Source organism: Leguminivora glycinivorella, chromosome 9, assembly GCF_023078275.1.
Source record: "Leguminivora glycinivorella isolate SPB_JAAS2020 chromosome 9, LegGlyc_1.1, whole genome shotgun sequence".
NCBI classification, from domain to species: Eukaryota; Metazoa; Arthropoda; class Insecta; order Lepidoptera; family Tortricidae; genus Leguminivora; species Leguminivora glycinivorella.
In genome coordinates, this window is record NC_062979.1 from 22,581,056 (window position 1) to 22,600,665 (window position 19,610).

General features: G+C 41.8%; 1 protein-coding gene across 1 annotated transcript in view; it reads right to left on the minus strand.

The window, feature by feature from the left end:
* Nucleotides 1-1,006: 1,006 nt before the first annotated feature.
* Nucleotides 1,007-19,610, minus strand: part of LOC125229353 — a 29,750-nt gene continuing 11,146 nt past the window's right edge. The window contains exons 11-22 of the mRNA XM_048134173.1: nucleotides 18,803-18,994; nucleotides 18,206-18,477; nucleotides 16,883-16,965; nucleotides 16,190-16,282; nucleotides 12,564-12,673; nucleotides 10,725-10,829; nucleotides 9,471-9,700; nucleotides 8,120-8,248; nucleotides 7,143-7,270; nucleotides 3,359-4,741; nucleotides 1,861-3,004; nucleotides 1,007-1,010 (exon numbers count right to left, since the gene is read on the minus strand). Coding sequence (XP_047990130.1) covers nucleotides 1,007-1,010; nucleotides 1,861-3,004; nucleotides 3,359-4,741; nucleotides 7,143-7,270; nucleotides 8,120-8,248; nucleotides 9,471-9,700; nucleotides 10,725-10,829; nucleotides 12,564-12,673; nucleotides 16,190-16,282; nucleotides 16,883-16,965; nucleotides 18,206-18,477; nucleotides 18,803-18,994 — 3,873 coding nt within the window. The remainder of the gene's footprint in view (nucleotides 1,011-1,860; nucleotides 3,005-3,358; nucleotides 4,742-7,142; nucleotides 7,271-8,119; nucleotides 8,249-9,470; nucleotides 9,701-10,724; nucleotides 10,830-12,563; nucleotides 12,674-16,189; nucleotides 16,283-16,882; nucleotides 16,966-18,205; nucleotides 18,478-18,802; nucleotides 18,995-19,610) is intronic.

A 19,610-nucleotide genomic window follows, 5' to 3' on the forward strand; every position in this document is an offset into this window, starting at 1 on the left:
TGTACAGCCTTCGTGGCCAGACACACGAAGATAACTATGTATCCCTTCGATGTTTTCACACCTCGCCCTTTGTTAATTTTGACTTCTACGCTACCAGTGAAATCTACACCAGTGTGCGTGAATGGCCTTGATGGGATAGTTCTTTGCGGGGGTAAGTCCGCCATCAGCTGATGGGTGGTTGACGGCTTGAATCGGTGGCAGCGAACGCAATGTTGCAGTTGATATTTTACCGCCCTGTTGCCGCTTATGATCCAGTAACGTTGTCTTATGTAGTTAAGGGTTAGGCGCGCCCCGCCATGTAATGTTGCCCTGTGCCCGTGATGAATGACGAGATGAGTCATACGCCCTTTTTTGGGTAAGATAATTGGATTTTTCATTCCAGAGGGCAAGTTAGAGTTATTCAACCGTCCGCCAACCCGAATCAATTTCCTTTCGTCTAGGTAAGGCTTCAGTTTGTATATGCAGCTGTGGGTTGGAATAGGTTTATTTTTAAACAGTAGTTTATATTCGTCAGGAAATGCCTCCTTTTGTGCGCAGCTGGTTAAATATTCATTTGCAGCGATTAGCTCCTTAGTAGTTATATAGTTGGTGTCGGCTTTCTGCTTACGTCGCAAGTTTGTAATAAATCGTAATATCCATGCGGTGATTCGTATTACTCGTGATAGCGAGCTGTACTTTTCAAGAAGGTCGTATATGAAGTGTTTATCCTGCTTTGTGGTTAGGGTTGCTTCTTCGGTTTTCAATGCGCCGATGTTTGTAGCAAAAAGACAAGTCAAACTTTGAGCATCATTTTTCGGGCTAGTTTCGGGAAGAGACGGTCCGTGCCACCAGAGGTCGAGGTTAACTAGTTTGCTTGGATACACGCCTCTCGAAGCACAGTCACTTGGGTTGTCCTCAGATCTAATGTAATGCCATTTGTCTGCCGGTATTATTTGCTTGATCTTTGCTACTCGGTTCGCTACGTATTTTTCCCAGCGTGATATATCTCCTTGCAGCCATGCGAGAGTCACCTGAGAATCACAAAACGCTTTAATAGTTATGTCGTAATTCTTGTATGCTTCCATAACCTTCTTCATTAGTTGAGACAACAGTAGGGTTCCGCATAATTCCAATCTTGGAAGAGTAGTTTTTTGTGATATGGGGGCAACCCTAGTTTTCGCTGCTAATAAAGTTGTGCATGGCTTCCCGCTTTCGTCTCTAATGCGAGTGTATATTACACAAGCAAAAGCCTTCTCACTTGCGTCCGAGAAGCCCAAAAGCTCGATTTGTTTTGATGTTCCGCCGATCCATCTGTTAATTTTGATTTTTCTTAGTAGTTGCAGCTCTGTTTTTAATTTCAGCCATTCCTCTTGAATGTCGCGTGGTAGAACTTGATCCCATGAGATATTGCTTGTCCACACTTTCTGAAATATTAGCTTGGCGGTCACAGTTACAGGGCTATACCATCCTAATGGATCATATAGACGAGATATCTCCGACAACAGAGTTCGTTTCGTTAAGTTAGTTGAAGGCTTATTGTTTAGATTCCAGTTGAGTAAAAAAGTGTCAGAATTAGGGTTCCAGCCAAGCCCTAAAGTTTTCATAGAATCTTCATGTTTGAAGTCAAATGTTTGTGTGGAAATTTGATCTTCGCTTAGATTTTCAAGTAGAGTTGGGTCATTTGCCGACCATTTTCGTAAGTTCATGCCTCCACCTTTAAGTAAGTTTATTAGGGATTTTTGTAGTTGTATTGCTTCCGCAATTGAGTTGCGGCCGCTGATGAGGTCATCAACATAAAATTCATTCTTCAGCGCTTCGGCGGCTTCGGGATATTTATGACCGTCGTCAACAGCCAATTGCTTGAGGGTTCTTGTGGCTAACCATCCTGCACATTTTTGGCCGTAGGTTACTGTGCAAAGCTGGTATTCCTGAAGGGCTTCAGAGGGCGAGTTTCGCCATATTATCTTCTGGAGATGCTGCTGGTCTTCAGAGATCCAAATGCATCTGTACATCATTTGAACATCAGCACAGAAGGCATATTTGTAGGCTCTCCACTTCAGAATCAATGCTTGGATGTCCCCTTGTAGGTTAGGGCCCTTTTCTTGCAGGCTGTTTAGGCTGTAACCGGAGCTTGTTTTTTGAGACGCATTAAAAACAACCCTTAGCTTCGTACTGATGGCATTTTCCCTTAGCACCCCATGATGCGGGAGGTAGCAGTCCTGGGATGAAGTTGAGGCCGAAGGTTTCATGTGTTCTAAATCGGCATATTCCTTCATGAATTCCCTGTACATTGCGGCCAGTTTAGGTTGTCTTTGTAGTTTGCGTTCCAGTTGTAAAAACTGAGAGACCGCAATTTGTTTAGAATTGCCCAGTTTTTTTTCGTAGTCCGCGCTCAATGGCAATTTCACAATGTATTTCCCATCGGAGCCTCGCTGGACAGTTTGCTGGTAGTAAGCTTCGCACTGGTCGTTAAGAGACGTATTCTCCTCGCTTTGGGTGATGTCTTCGGTTTCCCAAAACTTGGCAAGTTCCTCCAGGTTAATTAAAGTTACATGGCAGCTAAGTGGGCCATTCGTTGCGAGTTCCCCGCTAATAATCCATCCTAGACGGGTCTGTTGGGCAATCGGAGCCAATCTTCCACCCCTAATTACGCCATCCATAAGAGCGTCAGCGTAAACGTGCGCCCCTAGCAAGAGGTCTATAGGGCGCGACACGTTGAAGTCAGCATCCGCTAGTTCCAAGTTTTGTAGGTGCGTCCAGTTCCCTTTCTCGAATGTGGAGTTGGGAAGGTTCCTAGTTATTTTTCTAACAATGAATGCTTTAGTTTGGAATGTATAATCGGATTGCAAGGACTTGCAGGTAAGCTCTGCCTCCCCTTTGCAGCTTAAAGTTCCGATTCCAGTTATAGTTCCGTTGAGTTTCTTCCTGGGTAGCTTCAGTAGTTGCGTGGCATTTTCAGTTATAATGTTAAGTTGTGACCCCTGGTCTAGTAGCGCGCGGAGCGTAATGTATGTTCCATCGCTAGCTTGAAGTTGAAGTTGAACCGTAGTTAGCAATACTTCCACGCCATTCGTAGCTATATGATGGCTGGATGCTTGTTGAGTTGAATTTGAAGTTGATGGCTTAGATTCAAAGTTATTTTTTCTAAAATTATAAGTTGTTTGTTTCTTGGCCGTATTATTGTGCAATAATGAATGATGTTGCAAGTTACATTCCTTGCACGTTTTGTTGGATCTGCATTCCTTGTCCCCGTGACTAAACAAGCAATTTTTGCACACTTGCAGTCTTGCGACCGTGTTGTTTCGCTGAGTTGTGTCTAGGTCGAGAAACTTCTGACATTGCATCAACACGTGCTCCCCATTGCAAAGAGGGCACTGACCGTAGGTCGCGTGATATGTCTTGGAATTATTCTTGAAATAGTTGAAGTTATTGTAGTTAGTTTTCTTGGCCTGATGATCCTTGTTGAAAGTTTTGATGGGTGCTGGCTTCTGCTGCGAGTTTATATCCTTTTTGGAGCTTTTCATGGTTTCGTAAGCCATGAATTTGCTTTCCAAAAAGAAAAGAAAGTCGTGTAAGACTGGAACTTCCCTGTGATCTTGAAGGTCCCGTACGTAGTCGCTGTGGGTGGTGGTGTCTAGTTTCAAAGTCATTAAATGAACAATAATAGGATCCCAGGTCGTAGTATCCAAGCCAATATTGTTTAGTCCACTCAGACATTCAGTTATGACGTCATGCATTTTCTTCAGATTGTGGCCGTCCGGCTGCTGAATGTTAGGTAAATTCAGCATGGTGTTCATAAATGAAATAAATTGAAGACGTCGGTTATCGTAACGCTGGTTTAAGATATCCCAGCATGATTTATAGTTGTCGGCATTTATTGTCAGATGCTGGACCAATCTTTCCGCTTCTCCGCGAAGCTTAGTTTTCAGATGCTGCATTTTTTGCGCCTTGTTGATAGTTGGGTTATTGTGGACGGTTTCTATGAAAAGATCTTTGAAAGAAATCCATTGGTTATAATTTCCTGAGAATTCGGGTATTGAGATGCGCGGCGCCGATTTCTGATAGTGTAAGGTTGACCATATCTTGCTGTTGAGTTCCTTGCGCATAGAATCGTATCTATTTTCTATGTCGGTGAATATTTGGTAGTAAGTTTCGTGAGAACCCTTGAGCAAGCCGTCTATTTCCCAGTGTTGCTTGTCGATTTCCGTCCATTTTGACTTCAGAATGTTAAGATTGTCCTCTAGTTCCCACTTTTCGCTGTTTACGCCGACATTTATTTTTGACATCGCTCGATCAATTGCCTTGAAGTTGCATTCTTGTTTGTTAAGAAGTTGAATGACGCTGTCCGAACCAGATTCCATGTCTTCCAAAAAATCTGTAAGATCAAATCTGACTGTGCTCTTCGCGTCAGTTAGTTTTTGCATCAAGTTCAGCATGTCCGCCTTAGTGACGTCATACATAGCTTTAGTTTTCGTGTAAATATCTTCCTGGAAGTAGTTAATGTTCTTGTCCTCGATTTCCTTTTCAAGGACCCCATGTTGGTTCTCGAAGTCACCCCATAAGGCGTCGAGAGAAGTTATCCGCTTGGTTAAGTAGTCACGAGTTTTCCTGCCTGCCGAATCCTTTTTGTAGTTGACACACAATGCCTTGATGTTCTCAAAGCAGGTTTGCTGTTGTTGAAGTTTAGTCATGATGAGTTTGTCGTTAGAAGGAAGTTGAAAGTTGATCTTGAAGTGAGTTAAGTTGTTCAAGTTAGGCTTGACTTTGTAGTAAGTTGAGCCTGAAGTTGCTGTTAGTTAATTTGAAGTTGCACCCCCGCCGGCGTTTTTTCAAGCACCCCGACGGCAGATAATTAGTTGCTAGTTTTGAAGATCCAGATTCCTGCGCGTCTTCTGATCCTCGTGTAGTTGATGACTGTATCACCGGTGGTTCTGTGTGGCGTCCTTTCCTTCCACAGGTAATCAGAGCTTCTGCACTTTAAATACGATATTTGTGCCTTCTCAATTTTACTGGGGAGACCCGCTTGTGGGAGGCCAGCAAACCGATTCACTATCGTACCAAAGTAACAAAAACACTATTACCTTTTTGAGATTCCAGGACACGCAGAGGCTCGAAGGACCATTTAATGTACGGGCCAGTTAGTCCGTACACTTGCTTGAGATGGTTGAGTGCGTTGAGAGATGATGAAGAGATGGAGTTATGTTATACTGGTTTATTTCACCTTAAAATGGTTACACTAGGCAACTTAATTGGCAGTTCCTTTAGTTGATGATTATCGTAAGAGAGCTAGGTACGCACTAAATTTACCTTTACTTAAAATAATAAATTACGGCTCGGCCTTAAGTAGGTTGCAGCGTAAACGGAAAAATGTGCAGTTGCTAGACTGTACATACATATAGGGTAACTACCAGGGGCCACCATTTCTCAAAACTGAAAGTTACAAGTTACAAGTTACAAGTGGAAGTCTCTTTCCAACTTGTCATATTAGACATTGACAACCACTTGTAAATTGTAACTTGTAGCTTCGAGAAATGGGCCCCAGCTATCAAAACACAGCCCGTGTAGTCTGAACTTTCTCTAAATATTGTTACGCCTGACTAAGGGCCCACGACATGCGGAAAACAGCGGGTCACAACTGGATGAGACTAGCCCAGGCCTGGGAAAATTCGCTTACTAGAAGAGAGGCCTATGCTCAGTAGTGGGCGATAAATGGCTGGTATGATGATGATAGGGGCCCATACTGCAATATCATAATACCCGCAACTAGCGGAACTCTAGGTTAGATTTTCTCATAATGTGTTTCCTGTAAGTTATTTTTTGTTTTTTCCTTTTATAAACGTGTAAAAATAGTTATTTGTTATACAAGGGGGCAAAGTTGTATTTTAACGCCGAGTGTGGAACTGAAAAAAGAGCAAGTGAAAGGATTCTATAGTTGAACCACGAGCGAAGCGAGTGGTTCGAGAATAGAATCCTGAACTTGCGAGTTTTTTAACACACGAGAAGTAAAATACGTTTGCACCCGAGTGTAACATAAAACTTTTCCTCTCACTATAGCGATGAAACTACAACGCAAAAAATGCGTCTTATCACTGCTTCCAGTAGTTCCACAGGTGGTAAATCATCTTTATTACTAGATTCACCTACTTTTATCAATTTTAAAGCAGTTAATTCGACTTTATTCAAGGTCAAAGTACTTTACCCACCAGTACCACCTACTAGTAGATAAAATGCGTTTTTACCCGCTGGTGTTAAAGAACAAAACACGTGTTTCCGAGCTAGTGAGGGGAAAATATATTGTCCTGGTGTTGTGGCCGAGGGAATTCGTCTCTCTTGCCGTTGGCCATCTCCCACAGCAGTTTCTATAACGACCTCCCCTCCTGCCCCTTCGCGAGGGGATTTTGACCTGCTTCGGCCTCTTAAGACCTATAAGGCGCGTCCACATAGAGCAAAGCAGTGTGCTCACGGGGCAAACCTTCAATAAAGACGTGTCTCGACCGAGGCAAGTCGCTCGACCGGGAAAAACTCGTGCGCTACCCGTTTACCATATTAGAACATTGCCCCGCATGCTTCGATGTTGACCCGGCAAATAAATCAAGGCGACAGTCGCTAGTTCAATAAATAATAATAATTATAATAGTATTTTATACAATCGTGATATAATACAAAGCTTTTCAGTCGAGTACCATGTTTAGGCCACGAAGCTTTGCTGAGTGGCCTAATAGTACGGTACGAGAGTGAAAAGCTTAATTATATCACTATCTTCATCATCAATGGACGGAAATATCATCATTCATGCAAGTTAAAATTAATGTTAATAGCGTCGTTCACGGTTGTATTAACATCGAATTACCTAGCAACCAATTGTTTGTAATAACCGTGTCTGATTGGCCGATAACGCGACAGATAAAAAAATGTGTTTCAGATGCCGACAAATTTACGAGGTATCGCAAATTAGTATAGAAATTGTATGAAGTTCTATTTTTGAAATTATTACAGTCAACTATAATGAGAAAGAAACAACTATAATGACTAAAGTCAACTATAATGAGCTTATTATAATTGAGTCGGAACTGCCATAGAGTATCCAACACTGAAAAGTTAGCACTTATAGTTTAGTCTGTGGTGTCCTAATTGACAGTCGACGAGTAGAAAAAATAAGTTACCCATATTGTCCTGTTGTTGAGGCTGAGGGAACTCGTCTCGCTTGCCGTTGGCCATCTCCCACAACCGTTCCTGTAGAGACTTCTCCCCTCCTGCCCCTTCGCGCGGGGATTTTGATCGGCTTCGTTCCCTGCGACAAATATTCATTCATGAGATTGAATGTAGCGTAGGGTAGTGGGGGTAAAAGAAAAAGACGTACATTACAGAATTTAAGCGTTCCCAAGCGTTGTATGGACTTTTTATAGATTTCTGAAATTTCTACTCTTCTTCGGAAATTTTTATAGACTTCTGCTGCGTGATGTTGAGGTATCAGATAAGTGTGGTTGATGCAACTGGCCCTTAGCACTACCACAGTATAATAAAGAGTACTATCGTACAGTATGGCCACTCCCGTTCCCCGCTGAAAGTCAAGCGCGGATCCAGCTTCGTGCCCAGGGGGGGGTCACGTGGTAAAGGCCCAGGCCCTAGGAGGGGGGTCACGTGGTCTATTTGTATGGCCAACCTAGGCTTCAGGGGGGGGTCATGACCCCCACGACCCCTCCCCCCTGGATCCCCGCATGCTGAGAGTGCCGCCCACCCCCTCTCGGTTACCCTACAGTTACCGCCTGTCAAAAACGCGAACAGTCGACCTGTCATATCTCACTCATACAAGCATGGTACGCGTTCACCTACACGAGCTTAGAATGTGTGCTAGGAACGCGCCTCTTTCATATATTTGATTGCCTGTGTCCGAGATGTGGCACTACGTAGAATATATATTGTTGAGTCCCACAAATTTCTAGGCGTAAAGCCAGACCACGTCAAGTGACGGCGGGACGAGAGAGACTAGAAAACTCATCCCATTCGACTTTGTATTGAACTGCAAGGGGTAACCAAACGGATGCAACAGTTTGCCTGTGTCGCATATACAATTATACACAGCTTGAGACCTCGAAAAGCGATTTTTAGAATCGCCCAACAACAGTAATAAATAACTCACCTGTTATTGTTATCCCTCGGCGCGTTAAACCGGTCCCCGCGGTTGTCGCGGTCACGATCGCGGTCCCGGTCGCGCCGGTCACGCCCGCCGCGGTCACGGTCGCGGTCCCGGTCACGATCGCCTCGCTCCCTGTTGACAAAGTTAATCGTTTAATTTTTATATCATTGTGAACAAAAATACAACATGAGCCTGGCGACAAGCGCTACACGAGCTTATTCCACCGTCTCCATTCTACCATCGGACTCTTAGTGCGTTTTCACATTATCCGATCCGATATCGGATGTCGGACCGATATCCCATACATTACAGGCGCCATCTTGGATTTTTTCTATTGAAATCCTTCCGACATCCGATATCGGATCGGATAATGTGAAAACGGCGTTAGACGCACGGCCGGTCTCCATCCTTACTTGGTAGATATTCCGCGAATCCGAACGAAGCGCTTTGCTTCTTCTTTTCTTATGCGCACTGGCAAGGAGTGGAATTCCTTGCCGGCGGCTATATTTCCGAGCTCATATAACCCGGCAACCTTCAAATCAAGAGTGAATAGGCATCTTCTGGGCGAGCTCACTCCATTGTAGGTCATGTCTTTGCTTTTGGCTAGTCTGTGGCCAAGAGTAAGCCCATTTATAATTTAAAAAAAAAAGATTGCACTTCGGTTTTCGTCTTCGTAGAGCGTTGTCTCTTTCTTGCTTATGTGACGTTAATTGTCCCTTTCCAAAGGCCGCATGATTTATCGTCGTTTACTGTCGAGACGTCCATGTATTGACTTGGCAAAGAGATTTTTTTCAATTAAAAATTTCCACGGCACATTTCAACAGGAAAATTTTGCACACACTACGGGCAGATATGTTAAAAACTCGCCTATTGTGATCCCGTCCGCAGCTATCTATGTCCCTATAATCCCGATCGCTGTATCTGCGAGCTGCGGTCCCGTGGGCTATTTCACAGTGACATTGACAATTTTGTGCCTAAGGATTAGTTGCATCAACGAGACACATCATCGTCACGCAGCAGACGTCTATAGAACTTCCCATACAATAAAATTTAACGAATGCTTTAACGGAGACAGATGGTTTGATGCAACCGACCCGAATTCTGGGTTGATAAGTAATATTAAATTTAGTTACTCAGCTTCAATATTTCCTTGTAGAACAGGCAATGAACGACAAAGTGTCACTGTCGGGCGACAATTGTCTTCCTAGTGAAATAGGCCACTGGTAGGGGCGGCCACGGTTGCCCTTGTCTATTTGTCTTCAGGTTTATGTGTAAAGTGTGGAGCGGCTCGAAGAGGTAGATTGCAAATGTTAAAATTCACACTAAGAGAATTATCTGTGACAAATGAACTCACCTATCGCGATCCCGTCCTCCTCTCTCCCTGTCTCTATTCCCGCGGTCGCGATCCCTGCGGTCCCGGTCGCCGCGGTCCCGGCGCTCGCGGTCCCTGCGGTCGCGGTCGCGCTTGTCGTCGGGCTTGTCGTCGGCGCCGGGCGCGGTGGGGGGCGGCTCGGACAGGTTGAAGGTGGGGGGAGGTTCGGAGGAGTTGAAGCCGGGCGGCGGTTTCGAGAGGAGCGCTTGGAGCTGTGGGACAAACAAACACTACTGGGTAAATCCATAGTTGAGCATATAAAAAATTCAATATTGATCAGAAAGATAATCAACCTTATAGAGGAATAGATTTACCCAAGTTTGAAATTAAGCAACACAATTAAACGTTATTACTTGGTAGATATTCCGCGCATTCGCACGAAGCGCTATGCTTCTTCTTTTCTTATGCGCACTGCCAAGGAGTGGAATTCCTTGCCGGCCGCTACATTTCCGAGCTCATATAACCCGGCTACCTTCAAATCGAGAGTGAACAGGCATCTTCTGGGCGAGCTCACTCCATCGTAGGCCACGTAGCCCATCCATAATTTTAAAAAAAATACAGGTTATTAACTAAGCATATTTTTTGTCATATTTGTTGTTTGCAACACTTTAATTTCAACAATATTTCTTAAACCTTAAATAAATGACGCACAGCACACCACGTTCTTCACTATTTTTTAATTCTTCGGTATCAGAAAAGGCTCATAATCACCCACGTTTTTCGCCAACTTAATGGTTAATTTATTTCCTAGTATTTCTCCATCATGAAAAATGGAAATCGAGACAAACTGCAATTTCCCATATAATTGGCTTTGCTCGTAATAATCACATAGTGTTGGCAAGAAAGTGTTGACAGGTTAAGATCTAACGATGGTTTCCTATAAAGAAAATTTTGGAATATACCAAACCATAGATTAAATATAACAAGATCATACCATCCCATACATTAAAATGCGACCGCCTAAGACCGCGCTTACACTCCACACATAGATGGCGCCACAAAAAAATGTCTTGTAGCTTTCGATTATACTTGTAGATGGCGTTAAGTGTCACTTTTGACATAGAGTTACGGCTAGGAATTGACACTTAATGCCAATCTACAAATAATCGGTGACAACAAGGCATTTTTTTGTGGCGCCATCTATGTGTGGTGGAGTGTAAGCGCGTTCGTAGGCGGTCGCATTTTAATGTATGGGATGGTATGATCTTGTTATATTTAATTTATGACCAAACTCACCTGATCCGATAGTGGCGGGGGTTGTTCACTGGGCACTTCCTCATTATGGTCCTCTGTATCCAGGTCCATGGCATCGTCTGTCCTCGTCACCTCTGACACCCTTTGCTGTAGAAAGATATGAACATGAAATTAGGTAATTTGCTAATAAACAGGGCCCGTAACTTTCATGCCGATGACATCAAGCGTGACGTCAACGCTGTATATAGGATGATTCAAATAATTTTATTGTAATAATTAATCAATTTAATCATGTACAAATGACTTCAAAAGTGAGCTACTCATACGTGAAATAATTAATACCTACTTGATACGTGAAACGAAAAGAAAACAATTTTGTTTTGGTTTTATAATTTATTGAAATATGGTAACAAGACTATTTAATCATATGTATGTATAAAAAATAAAATAATATATTAATTTACTTTTCACGTATCAAGTAGGATCACGTAGATTTTCAGATTAGTTTTGAAGTCATAGTTAAAATGATTGACGAATAATGATTAACTTATTAAATAAAACTCTTGAATCATCCTATAGGTATGCTGCGTGACGTCAAATTTATGTCATCGGCATGAAAGTTACGGGCCCTGCTAATAAATCAGACATTAAACATAGTGCGTTTTCACATTATCTGAACCGATATCGGATGTTCAGAAACTCAATACTTCTTTTACAAGTACAGTAATATCATGATAATACATAGCAGCAGCGGCTGTCCATACAAGCCGATTCCGGCTTGCCTAAAATTGATTACTAGTAAAGTACCTAATGTTTAGGTAGGTTTCTTTTTGCTCAGTGTTGCGTAGCAGAAATTTTAACATAGGTACTGAATATTAAAATTTTGAAAAAACCCCCGACCGCGACATAGTGGACCGATTTTCATGAAACATGGCTAAGAACACTCCCGACTAACTCAGCTTTCAGACAAAAAAAAAACTAAATCTAAATCGGTTCATCCGTTCGGGAGCTACGATGCCACAGACAGACACACACACAGACAGACAGACAGACAGACAGACAGATAGACAGACGGACAGACAGACAGACAGACACGTCAAACTTATAACACCCCTTCGTTTTTGCGTCGGGGGTTAAAAAATAAACGCTACACTTCTCATAATTTAGCGGAGCGCACCGGTGTCTCAATTTCACTAGAAATTTGTCGGAACTCGGACTAGATCTCACAATAACAAAGTATTTTAATCATCAGACATTTATTCCCATTAATATAGTGATTCGGCAAACATTTATGAGGGCGTCTCTTTCAAAATTAAAAAATAATCCTCAAAGTCGGTCGTAGTATTAAAAATACACACGGAATTACAATAAACATCTCTTTCTGCTTAGATAGTAAGAGACGGCATCACCATGTCACAGAATAATAAAGAGTATTATCGTACAGTATGGCCACTCCCGCTCCCCGCTGAAAGTGCCGCCCACCTCCTCTCGGTTACCTCACAGTTACCGCCTGTCAAAAACGCGAATAGTCGACCTGTCATATTTCACGAATACAAGCATAGTGCGCTTTCACCTACACGAGCTTAGACTGTGTGCTAGGAACGCGCCTCTTTCATATATTTGATCGCCAGCGTCCGAGGTGTGACAATGTTCTCCGAATCCCTCCGAATACGTGTGTGTGGGCACCAGTGGCGGCTGGTGAAAATTTCTGCTAGGCAACACTGAGCATAAACAAACCTACCTTAACATTAAGGTACTTTACTAGTAATCAATTTTAGGCAAGCCGGTGGGAATCGGCTTGTATGGACCAACCGCTACTGGTGGGCACACCGCACACCCTTAGAAAAGTGTACCGGCTACTACAGTGTCCTACAAACTGACCTGCATTTGCTGATGCGGGGGCGCGTGGTGCAGCGGCACGCCGCCCACGCCTCCCACGAGGCCTCCCACGGCCAGCAGTCCTCCTAAGAAGCCGGGTAACGCCGCCATACCTGACCACAACATTATTTCATACATTATCATCATACATATATCGTAGACCACGTCTTTCTATTAGTCTATTCTTGGCCCATTTATAATTTAAAAAAACCGGCCAAGAGCGTGTCGGGCCACGCTCAGTGTAGGGTTCCGTAGTTTTTCGTATTTTTCTCAGAAACTACTGCAACTATCAAGTTCAAAACAATTTTCCTAGAAAGTCTTTATAGATCAAGAGCCCAGGCCCGCCAGACCTTCCTCAAATTCTCAAGGATGAAACTTTGGGACAATGTAGAGTTCACATCGGCGTTTAATGTGTGCATATTTTCTAGTTCGGCCCATCGGCCAATTTTTTGCTATCAAGTGATGAAGGTGAAAAAAAAAAAGTGCTTACTTTCCTTAAATTCTCAAGGCTGATTTTTATATATGTGTTAGAGCACGTTGTTAGAAATTGGTTATCATCAATGCCAGACCGTTTCCGCCGGCCATAACTTTTACCAGACGCGACAAAGTTGGCAAAAAACGACTCTAACTTACCTCATTTTCTCAAGCCTGATTTTGATATATGATACGCAGGGACCTATAACTAGACCGTTTGTAAGCAGCCAGACCAATCGGATGGACCCAACCATCCGTCAGACCGACTTAAAGTTCCGATATGAGCATTAGCAGAGTTGAAATATTCCGGGTCTATAAAAGCTAAAAACTTGAATTTTCTACATTAAGCTACGTGTATATTGTAGGTATACTTGACGTAATAAGCGACTTTCAAAAATTTTACTTCTAAGGAAATAAAAAAATGAAAGTTTATATGTGGTGCAAGATTAATTTTAAGCTATGAATTTTATTTATACTGCGTAAGTACATGTGTATTTTATTATAAATATAACTTTTACCAAACGCGACAAAGTTGGCAAAAAACGACTCTAACTTACCTCATTTTCTCAAGCCTGATTTTGATATATGATACGCAGGGACCTGTAACTAGACCATTTGTAAGCAGCCAGACCAATTGGATGGACCCAACCATCCGCCAGACCGACTTAAAGTTTCGATATGAGCATTAGTAGAATTGAAATATTCCGGGTCTATAAAAGCTAAAAACTTGAATAACGAATTGATTTTTATATTATAAATAACGTAAACAAGGAAAAAACAAATTGGTACAGCAAGCAACAAGGTGGTGATAAATTAAATATTCAATTCAAAGAAGTAAACAATCAATGTTACAACGGTATATAACTAAACGAATTTCCTTTCTCCTACAAAACATGGTAACATACCTAAGTGACGAACTTTAGAATTACAAGTTTAGGAAGTTTAAACATTTGTACTCAATACGAACATCATCAACCCCGTTATAACCCATGTCGGAGATGCTGAATTTTCAGACACGAATACATTTTTGGCATTCTTCAAATACATGTATGCCGTTATAAAAAGTTTAGAATACTTTACGTGTGTACACAACATATACACTTATACTTTCCACCTCATTTTAACTGAAGTTATATAAATGCTTAAATAACTTTTGTAGTATGCGAAGGATTTGACATTATATGCAACAGACACATAGTGCCTTTATACATAGTGTGAGGTCCCTCGCCCACAAATTAAAAAGGATCGATCTTAAAACTAATTTTAAACCACCTTGTTCGACGACCGAAAAAAAAGTTTAATTTACTTTTCTTCTTTAAATTTATAATAAAATACACATGTACTTACGCAGTGTAAATAAAATTCATAGCTTAAAATTAATCTTGCACCACATATAAACTTTCATTTTTTTATTTCCTTAGAAGTAAAATTTTTGAAAGTCGCTTATTACGTCAAGTATACAATACACACGTAGCTTAATGTAGAAAATTCAAGTTTTTAGCTTTTATAGACCCAGAATATTTCAATTCTACTAATGCTCATATCGAAACTTTAAGTCGGTCTAGCGGATGGTTGGGTCCATCCGATTGGTCTGGCTGCTTACAAACGGTCTGGTTACAGGTCCCTGCGTATCATATACCAAAATCAGGCTTGAGAAAATGAGGTAAGTTAGAGTCGTTTTTTGCCAACTTTGTCGCGTCTGGTAAAAGTTATATTTATAATAAAATACACATGTACTTACGCAGTGTAAATAAAATTCATAGCTTAAAATTAATCTTGCACCACATATAAACTTTCATTTTTTTATTTCCTTAGAAGTAAAATTTTTGAAAGTCGCTTATTACGTCAAGTATACAATATACACGTAGCTTAATGTAGAAAATTCAAGTTTTTAGCTTTTATAGACCCGGAATATTTCAACTCTACTAATGCTCATATCGAAACTTTAAGTCGGTCTGGCGGATGGTTGGGTCCATCCGATTGGTCTGGCTGCTTACAAACGGCCTAGTTACAGGTCCCTGCGTATCATATATCAAAATCAGGCTTGAGAAAATGAGGTAAGTTAGAGTCGTTTTTTGCCAACTTTGTCGCGTCTGGTAAAAGTTATGGCCGGCGGAAACGGTCTGGCATTGATGATAACCAATTTCTAACAACGTGCTCTAACACATATATAAAAATCAGCCTTGAGAATTTAAGGAAAGTAAGCACTTTTTTTTTTCACCTTCATCACTTGATAGCAAAAAATTGGCCGATGGGCCGAACTAGAAAATATGTACACATTAACCGCCGATATGAACTCTACATTGTCCCAAAGTTTCATCCTTGAGAATTTGAGGAAGGTCTGGCGGGCCTGGGCTCTGGGTCTATTATAAAGTTCTACTTTTGTGATTTTTTTCATATTTTTTAAACATATGGTTCAAAAGTTAGAGGGGGGGGGACGCACTTTTTTTCCTTTAGGAGTGATTATTTCCGAGAATATTAATATTTTAACTTCTGATTAGCAGAAACGTCTGCAAGGCAGACATTTTCCACTTTTAAATTTATTTTAAGCCTAATATTAATATTATCAAAAAACGATAACGAAACCCTTATTCATTTTTAAATACCTATCGAACAATATATCACACGTTGGGGTTGGAATGAAAAAAAATATCAGCCCCCACTTTACATGTAGGGGGGGTACCCTAATAAAACATTTTTTTCCACTTTTTATTTTTGCACTTTTTGGCGTGATTGATATACATATTGGTACCAAATTTCAGCTTTCTAGTGCTTACGGTTACTGAGATTATCCGCGGACGGATGGACGGACAGACAGACATGGCGAAACTATAAGGGTTCCTAGTTGACTACGGAACCCTAAAAACCGGCCAAGTGCGAGTTCTACTCGCGTTGTTTGTAGCTAGTCCATTTTTTCCATTATTACACTATGATGTTGAGTTCTACATGTGTCCACTGAACACGCCTACCATATATAATCGGTAAACACTCTATTTAATATTATGGAAAAAATGGACCAGTTACATTTGCCCCCCAGTTAAGATTTGCCCCGCTGTTCCTTACTCGAAAAGTACATTTTTGATTTGACCTAATGGAAGCATTTCCATTATCATTTCTAAAAACTGCTACTGACGATGATAATATTGAAGACTAACCTGGTTGAGGCATGGACTGTATGGGCTGTGGTGGCATTCCCGGGAACCTCAGCAAGGCGCTGGTCGGCGGCATACCTGTTTCAGGCTGCATACCTGTCCAACAAATACAACTTTAAGTATACGGGTAACTGACAAATTCGGAGTCTAGTCAAAGGAGGGACCTTTGTCCATAGGGAACTTGACTGTAGTTATAATAAAATATTTTATACCATGCACGAAATAAAGCATCAGAGAACAACATGGATAGAAGTTATTTTTAAATCCAATTTCTATTTAATAAATCAGGTATATATAAAGTAACCGTGACGTCACTCAATTCGATTTCATATAAATTTCATATTAGCAAGTCATTCAAATTTGTTTTGACAGTTCTTAAAAAGAAGCTGATTTGACTAGGAGGCAAGTAGCCTATTATACAGTGACCCCGCTTTACGTGAGAGAAGCGTGTTGCCGGAAATCGCGTCATGTTAAATCGCGTGTAAGGGCAGTTTTAGAATTTAGGACCCCAAATTAGCGTAAGTCGTTAACAAAAATTGACTCGCTGTCAGTTCTGTGACGACAATGTTTAAAAATGTTTCGGTTGCTTTATATTACACCGTGTATAAACTTCCACTCAAAATGCCCGATGTTATTGGACAGTAACCTCGCACGTCAATTGACGTTTTGTTGGACAAATGGATGAGTAGTACTGACCGGGTACTTGCGTAGGCATGTTCGGTGGCCGCAAGCCGGGAGGCATCCCCGGCGGCATACCAGGAGGAAGACCCGGGCCCATCCTGTGAAGTAATACAATCATTTATTATCAAGTTCAATATATGTAAAGCATATGTGTAGGCTGTGCATAGGATCCGAGTTGCACAGAGAGCCATGGAGCGCGCCAAGCTAGGCATCAAGATTCAAGATCGGGTGAGGAATGCCGAGATCCGTCGTCGCACCAAGGTTCTAGACGTGGGTTTCGTCATTACCAAACTAGAATGGAGTTGGGCGGGACATGTTGCCAGGCAGAGTGATGGGCTGATGGCAGATGGACTAAAATGTTAACAGAATGGTGGACGCTCACAGATGTAAGCGCTTGGCATCCGTTAGCTCGTCGGGTGGACGACATCCGGAAAATTACGGGTCACAACTGGATGAGACTAGCTCAGGACCGGGGTAAGTGGCCTAGAAGAGAGGCCTATGCTCAGCAGTGGGCGATAAAGGGCTGATATGATGATGATATGTAGTACAGCAGGGAATCCCAAATTTTGCGCTGCTGCGCTTTGGGTTTCGTAGAGAGTAAGCAGTGCTGTAAGTCGCTTTGCAACATGTTACCTATCCATTCCGAATAACCTAGCTAGTCAGATAAAACGGGACTTAATCGCGTAAAACTTACGTTTATATTTAACCCGACGTTTCGGACTCGTAAGTTTTGCGCGATTAAGTCCCGTTTTAATTTAATAATATGAGTGAAGATCGTGTTAGTTTAAATCAATATATAGTCAGATAAACTTGCAAGGGCGCCGCGAATTAAAAAAGATTGGTAACTTCTGTAGTCAAAAAAATCAAAAAATCTAAAACCAAAATAATTTATTCAGCAAATAGGCCACAGGGGCACTTTTACACGTCACATGTACATAGGTATTTAGAAAATATTTAAAATTGAGTCTGTTATGTTCTTGTGTTGATTTAATCCTTTGCAGTTCTGCAATATACTGCACCATTGTAGTCAATAACCTAACTCCTAATACTATCATCAGCATGGTCTCCTTAGTTAAAATTGATGGCTATAATGATGGAGTCCCCATTGAACGCGTTGCAAACCAGAGTAAAAACTTACAACCGACTTTTCAAGTAATTCTAGAAGGGAAACTGACAATTTAGATAGGTACATACCCGACATGTTTGGATCCAACTCCGAGGATCTTTTTCAAAAAGTAACGACGCGCAGCGCATTTTAGTAGTGAAGGCGGGATCGTCCACATTGAACGTGAGTAACCCACATAAAATATTTGAGTCGCACGAGAGTTTTATACGTACCCGGGCGGCGGTAACTGCAACGCCGACATCCCTGGCATTGCCCCAGGCATCGCATTCTGCATAGCATTAGGCATCGAATTCTGCATCGCGTTAGGCATGGCGTTTTGCATCGCGTTAGGCATCGCATTTTGCATTGCGTTGGGCATTGCGTTCTGTAACGGGTTGGGCATAGCGTTGGGCATGGCGTTGGGCATGGGGGGTATGCCGGGCGCGCCGGGGATGCCCATGGGCATCATCCCCACCATACCGTCCATTAGGGTCTTGGGGAGGATCTGTGGACAAAACACAATATAATCTATGGCGTATACGCCTAACGAGACACGGAAAGAGAATGGCTGCCATGCTTATAAAACTTGCTACGGTCTCCTATCTACGTACGAGATGTCCAATTTGATCAACAGAACCATCATCTAACGCGTCTTAAAACAGGGTTTCAAGCTCCCAACAGACGTGAAAGGCCCTTTAAGGCAGGTAGGCAAAGAACCTAACCAGTTTCAGACCATTGAAAAAGATTTTGTTAGATTGGGCTCTGTATCTCTGTATCCTTATCATGGCGACCCCGCCGGAACTGTTTTAAGTCTTATTATAGCCACTTACCCTAGGAGGTAGCCACGGTGGTAACGTCTCCTCATCAACAGCGCCTCCATCTTCCAACGCGTCTAGAGATAGGGCTCCGAGCACCCAACGCGCATGTAGTGCGTTCCAGGGCAAGTAAGAGACTCCTAGCTCTGCTTCCCAGTAATCCTTCCATTCGCGGCCCTTCACGCCTTTGCCCGGCGCCCAGGCCACCTGGAAAAAATGAAGATAAATATCTAGTTGTCAGAATTTAAGGAAGCGGTAAAATGATAGAATCAAGTTAACTTGAAGGCTTTTATAGTATTTACTAAGTGCACCAATAATGATGCCCTCATTTTCTTGATTTCTACATTAAACTTAAGGAGTAAACTAGTTTCTATGTATGTCGCTAACATTACATAGAACCGATCCTCAAGTCCTTGCTTAAAAGAAAGACAAACTATATAGTAACTTTAGTTGATCAAAAATGGGTCAAACTCAATAGCATAAATTGGACATTAATTGTAATTTTTCCTCAGTCAACCGTTGACCACGAACGCTGTAAAGTGTTCGAAACGTCGGGATGAATTGTAAATTCATTATACGCGATTTAATCCGTTTCCATAGTTTTATTGCATGAGTAACTATCGCGGTAACCGAAGACAATATTATGTCCTGACAAGGTTAAGTAACACTGATCAAATTTTACCAGAAATCTCCACATTTGCAGATTAGTTTTTAGATAATTTTAAGGTGTTTTCAGATTATTTAGTCCAAAAAACCGCCTTCAAAAATAAGCGCGTTACAAAACACGGAGAAACTAAAAAGCCAAAAATAATAAACCTTTGAA